This window comes from Carassius carassius, chromosome 4, assembly GCF_963082965.1.
Source record: "Carassius carassius chromosome 4, fCarCar2.1, whole genome shotgun sequence".
Lineage (NCBI taxonomy): Eukaryota > Metazoa > Chordata > Actinopteri > Cypriniformes > Cyprinidae > Carassius > Carassius carassius.
Window position 1 is genome coordinate 32,912,387 of NC_081758.1, and position 19,412 is coordinate 32,931,798.

Consider the following 19,412-nt stretch of genomic DNA (forward strand, 5'->3'; position numbering starts at 1 on the left):
CAGCGCAGCTGGGGGAGAGCAACTGCGCTCGACTGCACAGCTGACCCACTATTGTGAGAGATTTCAGTCTTACATCAGCGTGACATCAGAGAAAGCCGGACTGCCCTCGGACACATTTTTAACCATAGACAGTAAAAGAAATGGACACAGCGACCCCATTGAATTTAACGGAGACAAGTGAAGTCAATTAGAAGCACGCACTTCCTGGTAGATGTCACGTGAGCAACCTGTCTGACAATTGTAAGTCTTCTAATCGCTGTGCCAAGAGAAATCTGAAACACCCACTGAATCTTGCAGACGTTGAACAATTTTGTCCCATTGCTTCTATGGACTCTCTATGGGCTTCCCCCTTGACTTCATGCCTCCACGTCCCCTGATAGCCTCTAAGACAGTAAAAGATTGCCTGCGAGCTTCACCTCCTGTCCATACAGTAATTTCTCTACTGTGTGACAGAGAGTCGCAGGTTATGACGCAATCGTTAGCCTATTTTTTACAAAAACTGCTTCTACGGGGCCACAACATAAGATACAAGGTAATGGAGCCTTTTATATATTTTCGTGTTTCTTTAGAAATAATGAATGGACAAATGGAGTCTTTAAATGCCTCAGATGTAAAGGTATTCGCTGTCAAAGTGACGCCAAAATGAATGGGAGTCAATGGAATGCTAACAGCAGGTGGGGGTCCGCTAGCCAATGGCGGTGCCTAGGGATGCTTTAATAAAATATGAAACCCTGCCCCCCTGTTTTTAACCGACATGCATCTTGTGGTGATCGGTTCTGTGCAGATTTTGCTCATCTCAAACAAGCCTTCCCAGGTAGCCAGTGCAATCAGCGCAATGCCAATGGTGTTGGCCAAGTTTCAGTACCTAGACTTGGGCCAGTACTGGCTAAGTGTTTCATTTCTCGTCTGTGTGATTGTGATAGTTTTAGCAGACGGATTTGGGCCAGTGTATTTGAGCCGATTCTGGGGCGTCATTCCTCCCATGTCCATGCCGAGTCTGGCAACCACAGCCGGGCCGAGTTATTTCTTCAGGCCTGCCGGATCTGGGCCATTATCGGGCCAAACCGTTTTGGCTATCTGGGTTAAGTATGACATCAAAGTACCGCGAGAGCGATTAGACAGCAGACGTCTCCTTAGGCCCTGTCCCAAATGGAACATGTCCATGACCGCTAGGGTTTAGGGTGCCATTTGGGACAGGGCCCTATGCTTTCCAATCTCTTTCGCGGTACTTTTGTCTTTGATGTCATACACCGATCAGTCGGCACAGCGCTGCTTCAAGCAGACACGCGACATAATCTAAAAAAAAACAACTCTCCATTGACTTTCTATTGCGTGAAGCTGCCTCCTTGACATTTATGTCTTATAACAGAAAAGAGCAATGCCTAAAGCTGCTATGTGACAAGGTGTACAGTAAACAAGTTAAAAAACCAAGAACCCAGAACTACGTTTTTATAAGCTGTTGACCAAAAAAATGGAATGTTCAAGTAGTTTCAAGTAGTAACATGCTTCTTCACACAGCCTGTGCATGTGCAGTTGGTGCCTTTATGTGCGTACACAAAAAATGGGAGGATGTCCTCTAAGAACCTCTGCGTACACTCCGCGTACGATGATGATTTTTATGTCATGCGCATACCATAGCGAAGACTTGTGGATGCTGGGGTTGGAGGGGCGTGGTTAAGCATATTCTGCCCAAGCTGTCAAATTGATGTCATCAGTGAAGGAATACCATTCCAGAGCAAAGCAAATTATCAGATTTTGGTTACCAAGACAAAAAAATAATAATTTTCAGGGGATTAACTTGCACGGATTAATTGTACACATAAGACTAGCAATGTGCACTAACAAAATAAATACTGTAAATTTTGATTTCATGGAGACTTTAACTTTAGGGTTGGGGTAGGTGTATACATGAATAAAACACAATCAAATAGGTAGCAAATTAAATTTATTGTTACTTTCCAGCCTTAGCTCTATCCCTTTTAAAGCCACAACTGCTTTATTTGAACACAGCGATGTGCGAGATGCAAATAGGTTTTATATTCTTATCACAGTAATTATAAAAAATATACATATTGTTGTTTTTCTTTATATATGTGTACATGCAAAAAGCGAATGAAAGTTACTGTGAACCCAACATGTTACAAGGACAGTTTATCAATACATATTTTGTCTTGTCAAAATAATTTGTCTTGGGTATATGGACCTTTCACAGTGGACGCCATATTTAATTTTTCACAAAAGATAACAGTTTGTTAATAATAAAAAATCCTCCATAAATAACAGACAATTTGGGAGAAGGAAAAAAAACAATTTGAAACTTTTCAAATAAAACATACAATAAATATACAAAAAAGGATGTAATAAAGTTTAAGTTTGTCATATTTAATAAACTACATATAAAAGTTTGGAGAATGGATGGATGATTTTTTCCAGCTTCGTTTCAATTAATGAAAATAATTTATAGTTAACAAATAGTTAATAGTTTTAGTTAACAATACAACACTGATGGCATATATTGAAGGACTACAGTATCCCTCACAGCCTCATTTTCATTTAAGGAAATTAATTGGTATCTTACTTTTTTTTAAAAATCCGTTAAAAATAATACTTGGAAAAACCAAGTCTAAAATCATTCTAAAAGCTGGAGGCTGTTGAAACACATTTGAAGAAGCAAATGTCTGTAAATTAGAATTTGTGTTCAGCTAAACACTTAATAATCCTGTGACATAGAGGCACACAATCTTCATGATGCAGATGCACACATCTATGTAGTCGAGTTGGCTCGAGGTGTGTTACCTTTACTCTCAAAGTCCATCTCTTGATCTGAAACAAGCCCAAGGCCTGTATGACACAGTTGTCTCTCAAGTGCTGTGATTCTCTGTTTCAGTCTGCTTTGAGTTGCTGTAAACTCACCAAGTAACCGGGCAAATCGTGCTTGTAAAACATCCAGTGAGCTCTCCAGACGTTCAACCTTCTCATCCGTATCAATGACGAGCAACCCTCCCTGTGCGGTGCTTTCATCCAGAAGCCCCTGCTTCTTCAGAATCTCCCTTCCACGCTCTTCCAGAACCTTCTGTGCATCTGGGTATTCAGTTACGGCCTCCATAAGGTCATCCTTTGAAAGGCAGAAGAGGTCAGAGTAGCCGATGCTGCGAATGTTAGCTGTCCGACGGTTTCCCATTTTACTACCCTGAATATTAAGGATGCTAATCTCGCCAAAGCAACCACCAGCTGTTAGCAATGCAAACTGCGTCACTCCATCATCAGCAACAACTGCTAATTTGCCCTCTTTAATGATGTACATCTCTTTTCCAATGTCTCCTTTTCGGCAGATGTAGTCGCCAGGACTGTACACTTGGGGACGTAGTTTTAAAACCAGTTCTACTAACAGCCCTGCCTCACAATCTTGAAAGATGCGAACTTTCTTCAGAGTAGATAAATGAACATTGATAGCAATTTCTGCACGTAGCTTGTCAGGAAGATTCTTTAATACTTCCTGTTCATCCACTGCTTTCTGATTTGTCCACAGGTAGTCGAACCATTTGATGACACGTGTCTCAAGATGGCGACTGACTTTGCGGAAATGCATGTAATGTTTAATAGCATCAATCCGTGCTTGGAACTCTGCCCTTGTGGCGTTCATATTGGAAATCATGGAACCCACATTACCCACAATAGTGGCAAAAATCAGGACTCCGACAAGAAAATCAAACACCACAAACACATATTCCTCATCCCGTACTGGTGGTGGCATCTCACCGATGGTGGTGAGTGTCAATGTGGACCAGTAGAAGCAGTATATGTAGCTCCGCCTCAGAGCTCCTTCCTCAGTGGATGAGATGTTGGGATAAACCCACTGATCTGAACCAAAACCTAGAGACTTTGAAATGGCATAGTAGATGCAGGCGTTCCAGTGGATAATAACCAGAATGTAAAGAACCAAGTTCCAGATGCGGAAGATGTTTGGGTAGTTGGTTCTTGTCTCTGTCCGATTAAAGAACTCAAACATACGAGAGAAGCGCAAGAGGCGGTTGAAGCGTAGCTGTGGTGTGTTGATGCCTATGATAATGTACACCAGGTCAGTGGGGAGGATGGAGATAACATCCAGTTTGAACTGAAAAGTGTGAATGTAGCTGTCTCTGAGTTTTGCAAGGTCCTTCACAGGAAGTCCTTGCTCCAGGTAACCTGGAAGGGCATAAAATGCTTTATAAAAGGCAATTCATTCAATAACACAAAAAATGCAAATATCTGAATGTTTTTCTGCTTCCTAGATGCTAAACGACCAAATGTTGTTCGAGTCAGTGTAAACAATTGACAATAGGTTCAATAAATTGTCCTGTAAAAAAAATAAACAAAAATGTCCTTAGGATGAATCTTAATTTAATGCCAACTTTAAATAAGCATGAATTAACCCAACAACATTATTTTTTATACATGACATATATACATGAGATGGCTGAATACTTCGTAAATACATAAAACATATCAGTAGTGTGTTTCACTGAGCTAAATATTTCAGTACTGTTCGCAACAGTTAACTTGACTGCTGAACTTGTGGCAAAATAATGTTTTTTTTTTTTTGATGCACAGCCTTTAATGTCAACAAATGTTAAATGATTAACTGTTTTCTTTAAAAATAAAAACTGAGAAGACTATTTAATAATTTTTATTATTTATACAACAATAAATTGTGAGATGCAACTAATATGGTTAGCTGCATTTTATTTGTATTCAGCACTGATTTTTCCTTGCTGTCCATGAACCATTCCTGTAGCTCATACTGTTGAGCATGGTGCTAGCAACAGCAGTGTTATGGGTTCAATTCCCAGTGAATGCATTAACAGGTAAACTGTATAAATGCAAATTATTAAGTTTTCTGCCAAATGCAATGCAATAAAAGATTTTGCAATGACAATATTAAACATGATTCCATAAATAATGAGTGAAGGGACTAAATTAATCTAATTATTGGGATGATCTGTGGAATAAATCAGGAATTTTGAGTATGTGTATATATAAATATATATATACATACCTGTCCTTAGCCGCATACATGAATCCAGTATGTAGACAGTGTCACACAAATAGTCAAACACCAGCCAGACAATAAGATTCTCAGTCTGCATTTGATCAAAACAGGCTCTACACACAGAGGAAAAAAGAGAAAGAACATGAGAACCATAACTACTGAACACAGATAACCAGAACATACACACATCTGTACAGTCAGTCAATCAGGGGTCTCAGAGGGCTGTTCTGTTTGTTTACAACTGACAGGCATAACGAAAGAGCCTTGCAACGCTGTAGCAATTAGTCACGCCAGAAAACAAACATGCCAACACAGGGGACTGTGCTCTCTTAATGGTTTATTAGGTGCAAATTAACAAAGGGTAATGATGAATATGAAAAGGAGAAAGACTAGTTGAAAAGTCGCACCTTGCCACAAGCAGTACCCAATTATAAAGCACAGCAGCGGCAATGAACAACAGCCAGTAGTAGTAAATATCATCAGAGGGAGAAACTATAAATGTCTCCCATTGCTTCCTGTGAAACAACACAAATTTGTAACATAATTAACAGATTTATTATGTCTATATGCACATTAGTTGATTCCACGTCCATTTGACATTTCATTTTTGAAAGAAAAATTCATAAAGTGTATCTGTGTCACAGTTCTAATATTACTTTGTGTTTCCCTTAGTATTTCCATTGGCATCCGGTTGGTTGTTGCTACTTCGACTGGGTGGAGCTCGTACTTCGGGTCCCCGGAATCTATCCAGGAAGGAATCAGGTCTCTCCTCCTCCTCTATAAGACTCCTGTGTGCCCAGTCTCTCAGAATCACCACCAGACTCACCAACCTGGCAACACGAGAGAAAGCTGTTATCCAGACTTGCTGTGGCACATGTGCATATGTATGCGCATGTTTGTATATATCCTGAACCTGAACAGGGCTCTTCTTCCTCTAAAGTCATTTCTGGACGGCGCATCCTGAGGTTCTAGGGCAGCTACTCGCTGCAGCTCAGATGAGGTGTCATCACACACAGAATGAGACCTGAGAGAGTAACAAAAGTATGGAGACAGAACACATGAGCGAGAAATGTGTTTACAGTTTATTTGCAATATATTAAGAAATCACGTACACATCATATATATATATATATATATATATATATTATTATCATGGTGAACTCTAATCAAATATTTTGTGCTAAATATGATATAAGCTATATTGACAGTGTGTGGCTACATTTTTATATTTAATATTTAATTTAAATTATTATACAAAGTCAGCAATACAACAGTGTTAATGTACTCTACAAATGAAAAAATCTTGGGGTCAATAAGATTTTTAATGTTTTTAAACTAAGTCTCTTAGTTTAAAAATACGGTAACAGCAGTAATATTGTGAGATATTATTACAATTTAAAATAACCATTTTATAATATTTTAAAATGTTATTTCATACAATCATTCTGATATCCTTTGTTCCAGTATGACACTTGCTTCATGAGGACCCCAAGGTTGGTCACCTCAGTGGTTTTACATGGTCATTGCAGCAATGAAAAAAACAAGACAACAGACACACACACACACACACACACACACACACACACAGTCACTGACCTGCTTAGCACACTCTCTGCTCTGTCCTGCTCATCCTCTTGAGTTTGCACAGAGAGATGATGAGAGCAAGGAGATCCTGCAGCAGCCGACTGGCCGGTCATACTGTACACACACACAAACACCTTAGATTAGAACTCTTATATACAATTAAATATATAAAACAATACTAATCAAACCAAAATGTATGTAGTTTTAAAAATAAAAAGTAGGGTGGCTCCAAAGGGAGATTTTTTTGGAATAAAGCAACTTTTGTGAACAACCCCAGTCAGGCCAAATTTTATCCCCAAAGGCATTACTGCGATCTCCTCACTTCATGTGCCGTTACGCCGAAGACTCTTCAGACTTCGCAAGAGCGCATATGTTAGAATTAGTGGTGAAGTACAGAGAGACAGCAGGTCAGGGGAGTTACCAGCAAACACTTCTCACCTGGGAATGTGGTCACTATGACAATCACCTCAGCTTACCGTAAGATATAGACAGAGCAGGGAGAAATTTAATAACTACTGCTTCAAAACCGGGCTGAGGAATGATCTCATGTTTAATTATGGAATGGCTTTAGGGACTGGTGGATGGATGTTTAAACGGTTGGATGGATTGTCCCATGTCTAGATGAATGTTAACAATGTCTCTTAATTAAACAAACACAGACACAGAGTGACACACAACTCTTCCCAGAGGACAAACACACAGAACTAATGTCTCATGAGAAATCATGGTTGCTAACACAAGTTCTTCAGACACATATATACACACACACACACATTTTGAGAATGTATATATATATTTAAAGTATTTTTTTTACTGTAACAGTATGAGCTTAAAAGAAGTGGTTCTTTAAAGACACGATTCATATATTATTGTGTTTAAGAAAAAAAACATTTGCTATAAATATAAGAATTTTGGAAAAATATAAAGTATTAATATTTTAATATAAAATATTATAAATACAATATAGAATATAAAAATGTTATAACATTTCAATGATTTATAATTTTTTTTATATAACCCATAGTCAATATAAAAGAATCTGTTTATAAAAATGTGCATGAGAGATGAGAGATGCATGGCTAACAAATTCCCTGACTCACCTTCAACTGCTCCTCTTCTTTAGTATCCCAAAAAACTCTGGAGTGTTGGTCCATATGACATCCTTATACTCAGCAAGAGACACAAAATGTATGTTTCTGATTTTCATACTATAGAAATGTATAGTTCTTTATCTAAGTACTCTGTGTAAATAAAATTATATCATGATCAGTCAGTACATCTCTCTAGTGTGGAAGTCACTCCAGCAAAAGAGAGAGCAAGCGGATATAGAAAGGCTGGGTATGCAGAGGCACAGCAAAAGAAAATGGGAGGAGAAAAATAAGAGATGGTCACATTAATAAGTAACATTTAGGTGCAAAAAAGCATGTTTTCATTACTTTATGTTTCCAATATTTAAAGTTATGATGACACTAAAAGTCAGTAACATTTTTATGTTTTTGAAAAAAAAGTCAATATATTGACCAACCATTTATTTCATAAAAAAACAGGTATTATTGGGTAATATTTTTAAAATGTAATTTAACTGTTTTCTGTTATTATGTATTTTTAAATGTGGTTGATTCCTGTGATGGCAAAACTGAACTTTCAGCTGTCATATTCCGGTCTTCAGTGTCACATCGTGATCCTTCAGAAATCATTCTAATTTGGTGACTTGGTACTCAAAAACATTTATTGAAACTTTATTTAAATGAAAAAGTTTAAAGAAGATATCTCCAATGTTTTTACTGACCAGTGTCATTTTGTAAATACTAACAAATTTATATTTTCTTTGTCGCTGTCAGGTAAATGTAGGGAAGGAAGTTTCTGCGCTGCTAGTGTCACCTTTAAACAACCTTCGCAAACGCCTCTGTTGCGTGTCAAGTCTCCCCAACTCAAACATTACAAACTCAGCTCCTATGGCTCTAGAAAACTGAAGGTAAAAGTAAAACACTTTCAATCAAAGGTCCAACATATTAGCAATACTTTTAACTTAAAGTTTAGCTTACCTGTCAAAAGAAAACAAAAAAAGTTTGTTGTTTCGATTGAAACCCAAATAGTTCATCAGTTTCTTCCGTCTTGTAAAAACACTGCCAACGTTTATCGTTATTTTACCCCATTGTCTGTCACTTTGTGAATTTTGCCTTGCACTTCTGTAACAGAATTTTTCCATGCCAGCTAAACACCCTCTGGCTCAGCCTGTTACGACGTTGACATTCGGAGAAATTCAATGATTGGACGAATATTATAGAATTTTCTTCCACAGAAGATGTAGGCTATATATATTTATATTTAGACCATATTAATTATTGATTGCTATCAGAATGTGAAGAGACTTTTAATCAATATAATAAAAAAAATTGGACAGAAATTCCCAGAAAGTTAACAAATCAATGATTCTTGTTTTTGTTGCATTTACAAAATGTCAAACCATTTTTGGAAATAGGGTTGTACGATGAAGGGAAAGTGCACTTTTGACGGATACAGGGATGCAAACTCATCATGGGTGAGAAAAGTGACAAAAGGCACACACACCCCACCCCCAAATATAACCCTACATTTTTTTTAACACTTATAATATTTTAAATTAATATTTTAAAGAGTTAAATTATTTGTTTAACTCTGCTAAAATTCACTTTAAATATTTACTTTCATTCATGAAGACGACATGAAAAAAACCTCTCCTGGTGGAACACAAAGACTTAGGGACAATAGAACAATGAACCCTAAGGGCGTACATGCGTCTCGTGGAGGGAGCCCTAGAATTAATAATAGTGTCTGTAATCTCAGACGAGAGAACAGAACACATTGACGCACTCTGCTCAGGGGTCACACCCTTAGCCTCCATAAATCCAGCTGAGAATGCCAAATTATGCCCAGAAATTGCATCAGCAGATCGTCCCTGTGGGGAACCTCCCAGGGAGGGCCGGCTAGCAGGTTGACCAGGTCCGAGAACCACGTCTGACTGGGCCAGAACGGGGCCAGCAACAGCAAACTTTCCACTCTGTCAGACCGTACTCAGAGCAGAATAACTGGGAGCAACTGGAGTGGGGGGAAAACATTAAGATCCTGGGCCATTCCATAAAGGTCTTGGGCCATTTGTGGGTCATTCATCTCCACTCCCCAGCCTCCAGACTTTGTCTCGAGAGCATGTCTGCTCCTTAATTCAGTCCCAACTGAACTACAGGGGCTGCTCCTACCATCAGCCCCAACAGTCTGAAGCATATGAACCTATGCGGACTAGACGTCCTGCCCTGAACTGACTCAGACAAGCCCTTAATTACTGCACACGCTGCAAAGAGGACCAGCGTGAACAAACCATAGGTGGTTGACACTCAACTTCCCTAACCCTGCGTGGGATGAGCTGATGAAACACAGCAAGACTGCTGTTTCACTGGCTGGAACTTTTCCACGACAGTCGTGAATGAATCCCAGAACAGACCATCGTTAGAAATGGTGGCATCTAAAAGAAAGGTTCTGTCCTTTTCCTTAATGTCAGTAAAGGTGAGCCAAAGGTGGTGCTCCACTGACACCAAACCTGCCACTGCTAGAGCCATGTACTTGGTAGCCCTAAGAGTCTCTTCTATGCATCGCCGTCGTTTGCTGTAAGATAGAGAAGTGTGTTTCTCCTGTCCACTCGGAGGGAGAAAACTGCACACTTCACTCAATAAATCCTCTGAATCAGAGGCCACTGTGGACAGTATGTCTTTGTCATATGGTTCACAGCTGAAAAGACATTTCATTATGAGCTTTTGGGGTAGACCGCAAACCATCGTTGGCAAAGACAACAGGCTCCACATAGCACTTTTCGAGCACTTACATGTGACTGGGAGAGAGTGAGAGGAAGGTAAAAAAAAAAAACTCAGTCGTCTCACTCTCTATGAGCCCCGGCTCGAATGCGTCACCCCAAGCGACCATCTCATGTGACGCCTCAACAACCGAAGAAACAGGATAGCGGGGGTTAGATGCATGATTGTGAATGTCTACAATACTCAACGCTGCAAAACATGTTGCAAATAGAGACTTTGGGTTGGTACTATAAAAAGACCAAAAACACTTTCTCATCGGATCTACACGAATCTTGTACATAAACTATTTTGATCTCAAAAAGGTGAATTTTCACAGAAAGGGGAGGAGTTTGCATCTATGCAGATACAAAGATTAATCTAAATGTATTAGATTAATTGGATGAAAGATTAAATAAATTATCCTGGAATTTCACATATTAATACAAATATTCCATTATATCTCTCAGTTACTACAAGACAAAATTGCACATAGCAACATTTACACTGATATTAAAAATGTTTTAAGTTGTGGGAAATTATATGAATATTCTTGATTTTAGGTTCTGAGCAGCTAATTTCTCCTTGGATTTAAGACTTTCCCTGCGTACCAATGTTCGTAAAATCCATCCTAAATAGTATGTGAGATTAAAATAAGTGTGTCCCAAAGCATAGTATGTTGAAAAGAGTTTGCCAAAAGTCCCCAGATAACCTACTATTTCAGGTCAATTTTTGAAATGTGGATCCGTGCACACTGATGGCTAGTATTACCCACAAACTATTATGCTTTGACAAATGAGTCTGTTGAGAACTACAAACACGACTAAAAATCGCAAAAAAACTACAGACATGGTGGATGTGCACGACCGACGGTTAAGTAGAGAGCAATGGACCAATCTAAACCTATCACTGCTCCAACATTTGAGCTCAATGGACAGTCAAAACCAAATCCTGTTGCACCAAATCTTAAAATCAGTGTCATAATGTCAGAGGATCAGAATAACACATTGTTTTCTATAGAAAATCAGATTTTCCCAATAAATAAGTAACAGTCAAAAAAAGGATTTGCAAAATGTTTATTTATTTATATAAACACAAACATATATACGTTCTCGTTAGAACCAGCTGAGAGAAGTAGTAGTTTTATTTATATAGCGCCTTTCCATAGCTCAAGGTCATAGAGCTGTACATTGCCAAAAGCTTTTTTTTCTTTTGCATTTTGGATAAACCAAAATAGAATAAATGAACAGAATGATCTGTGTTAAAACATAAATAATCTGATAAACTGGAGATTTTGCTACTTTGGACAAAATGATAACAATTTATTCAAATCATCATCTTGATCAAATGCATTTTATATTACAAATTCCCACGATGCTTTAAAGCAGAGGCAAACCATGTGTGCAGCAGGAAGAAACAGATATCACAATTTTTCTCAACATTTGTCTGATATCAGCACTAATGTAGGTTAATGTAGCTACACTGGCATAAAATGTATTTGAAAGACAAGCAGGTATTTAAAACATGAACACAAACAGAAAGAGTACTATTACAAAGAAATGTATAATAATCTTTAATTCAACAATTAGTGACTGAGATTAGAGCAGGACCCCAGAACCAACCTGATGAGAGCAGCGTTACCATGTAACATTTGAAATTTTGTCTAATTGAGTTTCCAGCATGTTACTGTGGATAATAAAAGCTGCACACCCATCCTCAACTGCATAAACAGAGAACTAAACCTAATAAACAATGAGGAAAATATTTCCAGGGGCCAGTAAACAGGGGATATGATTTGTACAAACTCGCACTTACACAATCTCTCTCTTTCACACACACATGCACACACCCGGTTTTCCTTAAACCTGGTCTCTGAGTTTGGCCAGCCTCTGAGAGAGCTCATCCTACAGTGACAAATATAAAACAATTATAGCACATATCTGACGTGAGTTTGTTGGTATTTCTATATTCAAAAATGTGTTATAATACCTGTTCCGCAGATGCTACGCTGGTTCCCACCGATCCTGTCTGACCTTGAGGAAGCTCCATATTGAGGTCCAGCCTAAAGACACAAAATTTTATTTAAAATTAAATTTAAAATGTAAATGTGACGAGTGGGGCGGGGCCGAGGGACATGGGAGCGAGGCCGGTGGAGTGATTGGAGATGAGCTACACCTGTTCGACCCACCGGTCTCGAGGCCCACGGAGGAGATGGAAGGATATAAAACTGGAGCGACGACAGTGAAGGACGAGAGAGGACCAGGCCTGGGCTTTTAGTTGTGTTTTGGTTTTTATTTGCGCGCACCAGTCGTCCGTGAGGGGCTGGTGCGCTGTTTTGTGTTTATTTTGTTATTATTAAAATGTCCTTTGATTGTCCGCCGGTTCCCGCCTCCTTCTTCCGGACGAATATTAAGGTTTAATTCATTACAGTGGTGCCGAAGCCCGGGAGAAGGAGGGACGCGCTGCTGAAGATCCCTCGCCGCTGTGGTGAATCCGCGGTGCCAATGAGCTGGCGAGGAGTGTGCCGCCATGGACGCTCGAGGCGGTGGGCTGGAGCGAGTTGCCGGGGACGGGCGAGCTCCCTGCCGACCGCCCGCTATCTGGAGGGGCGGCTGCCGTCCGTGAGGGAGCGGAGGAGTCGGCGCCGTTCGCCAGGTGGCCGGAGCCTGCTGCCATCCGCCGGAACGGGGAGGAGCAGGGAACGGGGGACTCCTGCCGGCTGCCCAAAACCGGAGGAGCCGTCGCCGTCCACCGGGCGGCGGAGGAGTGTCGTGCCGTCCGCCGAGGGCCGTCCAGTGCCACCGCCAGGCACCGCGGAGGAGATCACCCAGCTGGTGGAGGGCCGAGCAGCGGTGCGTCTGGGAACCGGATTTTTTTTTTTTTTTTTTTTTCTCCTCTCTCCCCTCTCTCGTCTCTGTCGCTCCTCCTTCCATCTCCTTTTCTCTCGCCTCGCCTGTCCTACCCCCAGGTTCCCGCAGGTCCCCGTGAGCGGTCCCCCCCGGAGGGGGGGTGGGGGGTGGGGGGGGTGAGTAGAGTGCAGTCTCGGGAGTATCCCCCGGCCTGCGAGGGGCGATGGGGGTATGTGACGAGTGGGGCGGGGCCGAGGGACATGGGAGCGAGGCCGGTGGAGTGATTGAAGATGAGCTACACCTGTTCGACCCACCGGTCTCGAGGCCCACGGAGGAGATGGAAGGATATAAAACTGGAGCGACGACAGTGAAGGACGAGAGAGGACCAGGCCTGGGATTTTAGTTGTGTTTTGGTTTCATTTTATGCGCATTTATGTTTTGTGTTTATTTTGTATTAAAATGTTGTTTTGATTGTCCGCCGGTTCCCGCCTCCTTCTTCCCGATGATTATTACGAGTTTATATCGTTACAGTAAAATTCTAATCTTACATTTTTGTCCTAAATTGGGCTCAGTTATCAAAAAGATTTCCTGAATCTGAATATCAATAATTATTGGCTAACCAATTAAATTACTTAAGTCGATAATTCATAGTCTGATATATCATATAGAAATAATAATAATAATAATTCACTATCGTTAAAAAGTTTGGAAGCAACTGTTTTTTTAAAGAAATGTATATTTCTATTAAGCAAATGCATTGAATTGTCAAAAAAGGGATAGTAAAGACATTTACACATGATCAGAGTATTAGAATGATTTCTGAAGGCTTGTGTGACTCTGAAGACTGGAGTAATAGCAGCTGAAAATCTAGCTTTGACATCTCAGCAATACATTTTATTTTTTATTGTATAAAAACAGGAAACAATAATTATATACTCTAATAATATTTTAAAATTATTAATTTTTTACTGTATTTCTGATCAAATAAATACAGTCTTCAGAAACAGATGTTTCAAAAACATCAACAAAAACTTTTTAATGTTAGTGTATATTACAGTATTTCCTTAAAAAAAATTGAATAAATAATAACAATATTAATAAAAATCTCAGAATTTGGAAATGTTCTTACCCGGCCTCATCTGCCATTTCCATCATCAGAGCATCGACTTGACCCTAAAACACAGCACAGTGTCACAAAAGGCAAAACAACTATGTCAGCGTAGTAAGCGAGTGCTTGTATCACCTGTGGTGTAGTGAGTGTTGTGGTGCTGCTCATTGTGTCTTCCATCTGAGCCGTCTGTACGTCCAGAGTTTCAAATTGGCGCTCAAACTTATCCATTAGAGCTGAAATCTGACCAATCAGAACACAGAGAATTAATACTGCCAATAAAATCTAAACAAATCAGTTCACCCCAATTGTTTTTTTCTGAAAACACTTCAAGAACAAAGTCGTCCTTTCACCTTCTCAAGGTTCATGCTCTTCAGGGTTGCATCCATGCCCTTCACCACCCCAGCCATAGATTTGGTGACCTGGAGAATTAAAAATCAAAAGTTAACTGTTAAATCTAATGGATAAATACTTGGGTATATCTTGTTTAAAAGGAAAAATCAGTTTGTGTACCTTGTTCATGGTGACTGCCGTCTGTACTCGAGCAGCCACCGCATCCACTCTAGCACTCATTCTAAGGAAGTTCACCGATTGGTTCTTCTGGCGGATGGCGTTTTCTGCATGTATCCGGGCAACCTCCATATTGCCCTTTTGGATTGCCTAAGTAACACAGATACAAGATTTGAAGCAATACATTTTACATACCGCAGAAAATGGATGAACTTAAAGGGTGAACAGAATTGGTGATCAGACTGCTTTAAAAAGTTTGTAACATTAATGAGAATGTGATCTTTCAAGTACGTTTTGGCTAGATATTTTGACTTTTAGATTCTTGAACATGTTTGTTTACTTTCAACTTTTTCACAAATATAACGTATCAGTACTTTCTTACTATGCAAAGCTTTAAACTCATAGCAGCGCCGAAATCTTTTCAGGAAAAGATGCTACAGCCTAAATGTACTTTTTCTAAATTAATGGAGTGTCTAAATGCTGTTCAATTGGTATGTTTTGTTTTTGTTTGTGAATGTTTACCTTCTTGACCTTGGCCTTCTCTGCTTTCTCTTCTTTGTCGCATTTCTTGGAGCTCCGCTGAAGTTCTTTGGCTGCAAACTTGAGGTTAAACAAATTCTCTTAAGTAAAAAGTCAAGGAAAGATTTTAAACAGAACCACAATGTTTGTGTTATTATCTGATAGTGATATCTTCAATAGATTTTTATTGATAAAAATATGCACAATAGACACCTAAACAATGTAAAAATAAAGATTACAATATTAAACGCACAAATGTACAAACTAGTCTGACGGGCTGGGCTGAGAATTCACCTAAATGACACATAGGCGGCGACATTACGTAATGCTACGTCACAGTCGTACCTGGCGGAGTTTGACGATGTTTTTGACAACCTTATGTTATTACGAATTAATCACTTGTAATTGCAGTTTTGTTACGCTAAATACTAAAATCCACTGTAACGTTACCTCTAACGTTACGTCCACTGACGAGACAAGAATTCCCGAGTTTGCGTTGTTTGATATAACGACTACAATGTGATCCGACCTATTGGTATATACTAAAATGTTGCTACCACCGAGTTAAACCCATAAGTGACTCTTAAGTGAAAGTGATTACGGTCCCATAGTGAATCTGGACCCGGCCCGACCACTGCAGTCCGCAAGGATACTCTCCATGCTCGACATAACGTTAATCCGGTTTGGCTGCTGGCTCTCCTTGAGGAAGTGTGACGATTAGACGGCAATAACTTTCGGCTTTGACTTTGCCAAGCTCTACGTGTGGATCAGTAACGGTCCCCCGCTCTGTTTGTTGTAATTTTCCTTTACTTCCGGCTTCTCCAATAAACAACTGGAGTCATGTCACAGTCATGCGCTCAGGTCCGCGATCGCGGTGATGTCACTGGCAAAACGGCGAAAGAGAGGATAACGCTATATAGACACACACACACATCAATTTATATATATGGTACATATCAGAGAGAGCGGCAAATCACAGTTTTACACCTTTATTATAAAAAACAATCCAAAATGTGTAGGAAAAACAGGACACATACGTTTATGACATTTAACATCATGACCATCTTCATTATTATCGTCACAAAACAGACTGAGGCTTTGTCACAACATGACAACAGATCCCTGATACATAAAAACGGCCATGAGAAATGGAAAGGAAAAAACAGATAGGAATAAACTCATCTGATCAACTCCTTTTTAAATGAAGTGAACATCACAGAGCCTGAGGAGGTTAATGCTGTATCCTGATAGGTTGGGAAAAATCTTTTAAACAGGCAAGGACAAGCAGTTTAGAGACTGGATGGAGTGGGTGCTTTCCACAGTAGTGCAACAGAGAGAAAAACAAAAAAGAGAAAGATGGATAAACAGAAGTAGGTAAGAGAAGGGCAAAACAGAAGGATAGATTGAGAGACAGAGATTTTTGTACACACCCTTTGACACCACAAACCAAACTCAGATTCAACTTATGATCTCTTCAATTTATAATGCTTTGTCTTCAACATCCTGAGAATACATGATCACATAAGATGGTTTTCAGTGAGTTTCTTGTTGTCTTGTACAAAACATAACAGCCATTTTAATCTTTCATGACAATGGCATAGAGAAAATAACATCGCCAAAAAAACAAAACAAAAGAGGAAATAAACAGTCTATTGCTCTTCAGATAGCTTGAGGGCACCAGTTTCAATTTACATTATATCTGAATCATTCAGGATTCAGACGTCACCTCACAACCACCAATCAGCTGCCACATATACTTTACATAAAATGTGCAAACATTATCAATACTAATGCTCTCCTTACTGCAAGATAAGAATGAATCAAAGTGTATCGTACAAGATAAGAATGAATCAAAGTGTATCGTACAAGAGTGGAAAAATATAAATATATTCTGTAAAAACAGTCTGAAGTGTTTTTTGTGTATTTGAACAAGAGGAGAAGGGAGAAGTGCATTTTCTCCTACATTTCCCATAATCCTTCTCATGTCTGTGCTCAAAGAGATTAACTTGAGTGATCTGGAAGTAGTTAATGCATCTCAGTTTGCACCTGCACCAAAATGTATTATATTATTGAACAGAGGTAAAGGCATAACCTGATTTAATAGTAAAGTCAAGTCAGCTGAATTACACGGTAAACGTAAGTGTTCTCAATGACCCCCTGTGTAAAAAAGGGTGTGAAAAGAATGCGAGATGGAAAAAAAAGAGAGGAGAGCAGCACCATCTTTCTGACAGAATAAATTCCTCGGAGTGAAAGAAAAAAGAAGAACCAAGATGGGAATCAGAGTGAGGAGGAGGAAGGGAGCAGCACACAGACAGAAGGAAGGAAATTTGACTCTTTAGCGCTCTGGACCAGAATAAGGCAGAGATGTGACTGTTGATGGTGTGGTAGTTTCTGTGGAAAACACAGAGAAGAGAGAGCACCACAGTCCAGGAAGAGTCATGAACATCAAGTTTCTGAGACAAAAACAGCTAAACAAGTCACAGACAGTACTAAAAACAAAATCCCTGCAGTATCGCTGTAGTGAGTCTGTGTAAAGATAAAAAAAGTGTCAATGTGTCCAGCCCATAAGATGGCTGACTCTTGCACGTTCAGTCATGCGACGGACTCTTCCAGAACGTGACATTCCTAGATTGAGTGGGTCTGCTGTGAGCCCCTCATCTTCAGAGTCATCATTGTACAGGACAGTCCTTCGACCCTGATTACGAGTATTGACCCGCCCCGACTTTGGAGTACTTTGATTTGACCTCTGACTTCCAGTTTTTGTTGATGACGAAATGACATTGTCTTCCTCCTCTGATTCTTCTTCTTCTTCAAGTTCCTCTTCTTCCTCCTCCGGCTCTTCCTCTTCTTCTGGTTCTTCCTCTTCCTCAGGCTCCAACTCTTCATCTCTTTCATTTGCTCGTCTTGCTCGTTTCACAGGTGTTGTTGTTTGTGCTTCTCCTTTCCGCTTTTGTTTTGTGTTTTCATCAGGGGCTGGTGCCGCTTTGCCTTTCTGTTTTTGTTGCGGTGCTTTGCTGTAGTCATGATCGCCGCCGTCAGCAAAGCTAGCCACCTCAGTCCTGCTGTCGTCACTCTCGGATGAAGACGACGAGGTTCCGGAAGAGGAGGACGAAGCAGATGTTGAGGATGATGAGGAGCTGGTACTCTCACATTCAGAGACCTCTCCCTCTTCAGTTAACGCGACCATTCTCCGACGTGATCTTCGACCTCCGTTTGGCAGGAAGCCATTGCCACCTATAGAGATGCACAGATGACACATTTTCATGGTCAAATTGGAGGTAAAGCAAATTCTTTGCAATATACACTACCATAAGCTTGTGGACAGTATGATTTTTTTCTCACTTTTGAAATGAGTCTCTTTTTCTCACCAAGGCTGCATTTATTTTATCAAAAATACAGTAAAAAAAGAGTAATATTGTGAAATATTATTACAATTTAACAACTTTTCCATTTTAAATTATTTAAAAACAATTTATTCCTGTGATGGCAAAGCTGCTTTTTCAACAGCCATTACTCCAGTATTCAGTGTAACATGATCCTTCAGAAATCATTCTAATATGCTGATTTGGTGCTCAAGAAACAATAATTATCAATTTTGAAAACAGGTTTGCTGGTAAAAAATTTTTTTGTGTTGACGGTGATGCTTTTTTTTTTCTTACTTAAAGGGCACCTATTATGCAAAATCCACTTTTACAAGGTGTTCGGACAGAAATGTTAAAATGATAAAAAAAAAACCACGGCATGTAAGAGCATGTACCTGAGGATTTGCTTGGTGTAACACGGCTGCGTGTAACTCTGTTGGCTCCTGCCTGCTCTGATGAAAAGGACAAGGAAGATGAAGAGGATTGCTGACTGTCTTCATCAACTTGTGCAACATTCAAATCTGCTGAAAAAGTGAACACTTTATTTAGAATGCATATAAACTAAATTCACCATTATTATGATAATTTCCAATTCTATTCTAATGGTTGATTTTAGACAACCCCAATATG

At 39.6% G+C, this 19,412-nt stretch overlaps 3 protein-coding genes across 8 annotated transcripts in view; all 3 read right to left on the bottom strand.

Annotated features, from left to right (window-relative positions):
• Positions 1-2,526: 2,526 nt before the first annotated feature.
• Positions 2,527-6,726, bottom strand: LOC132135707 (cyclic nucleotide-gated cation channel-like). Its single transcript, XM_059547200.1, has 6 exons — positions 6,626-6,726; positions 5,943-6,053; positions 5,686-5,859; positions 5,437-5,544; positions 5,036-5,142; positions 2,527-4,185 (listed from the first exon to the last, which is right to left on the bottom strand). The coding sequence occupies exons 1-6, from the start codon at positions 6,724-6,726 to the stop codon at positions 2,765-2,767; spliced, it is 2,022 nt and encodes a 673-aa protein (XP_059403183.1). The 3' UTR covers positions 2,527-2,764.
• A 4,767-nt stretch (positions 6,727-11,493) lies between these two features.
• LOC132139854 (charged multivesicular body protein 1b) lies at positions 11,494-16,272 on the bottom strand. The gene is made up of 8 exons (XM_059548502.1): positions 16,074-16,272; positions 15,424-15,521; positions 14,905-15,051; positions 14,745-14,813; positions 14,527-14,634; positions 14,413-14,456; positions 12,424-12,496; positions 11,494-12,338 (listed from the first exon to the last, which is right to left on the bottom strand). Exons 1-8 carry the CDS (start codon positions 16,087-16,089, stop codon positions 12,294-12,296), a joined length of 600 nt encoding a protein of 199 aa, XP_059404485.1. The 5' UTR covers positions 16,090-16,272; the 3' UTR covers positions 11,494-12,293.
• A 984-nt stretch (positions 16,273-17,256) lies between these two features.
• LOC132139855 (bromodomain and WD repeat-containing protein 3-like) overlaps positions 17,257-19,412 on the bottom strand; it is a 36,726-nt gene continuing 34,570 nt past the window's right edge. For 4 of the 6 annotated variants that reach the window (XM_059548509.1, XM_059548505.1, XM_059548506.1 and 1 more), the window contains exons 39-40: positions 19,178-19,306; positions 17,257-18,654 (exon numbers count right to left, since the gene is read on the bottom strand). In XM_059548509.1, coding sequence (XP_059404492.1) covers positions 17,969-18,654; positions 19,178-19,306 — 815 coding nt within the window. In that variant the 3' untranslated portion in view covers positions 17,257-17,968. The remainder of the gene's footprint in view (positions 18,655-19,177; positions 19,307-19,412) is intronic. The other 2 variants (XM_059548507.1, XM_059548504.1) reach the window with 1 other exon arrangement.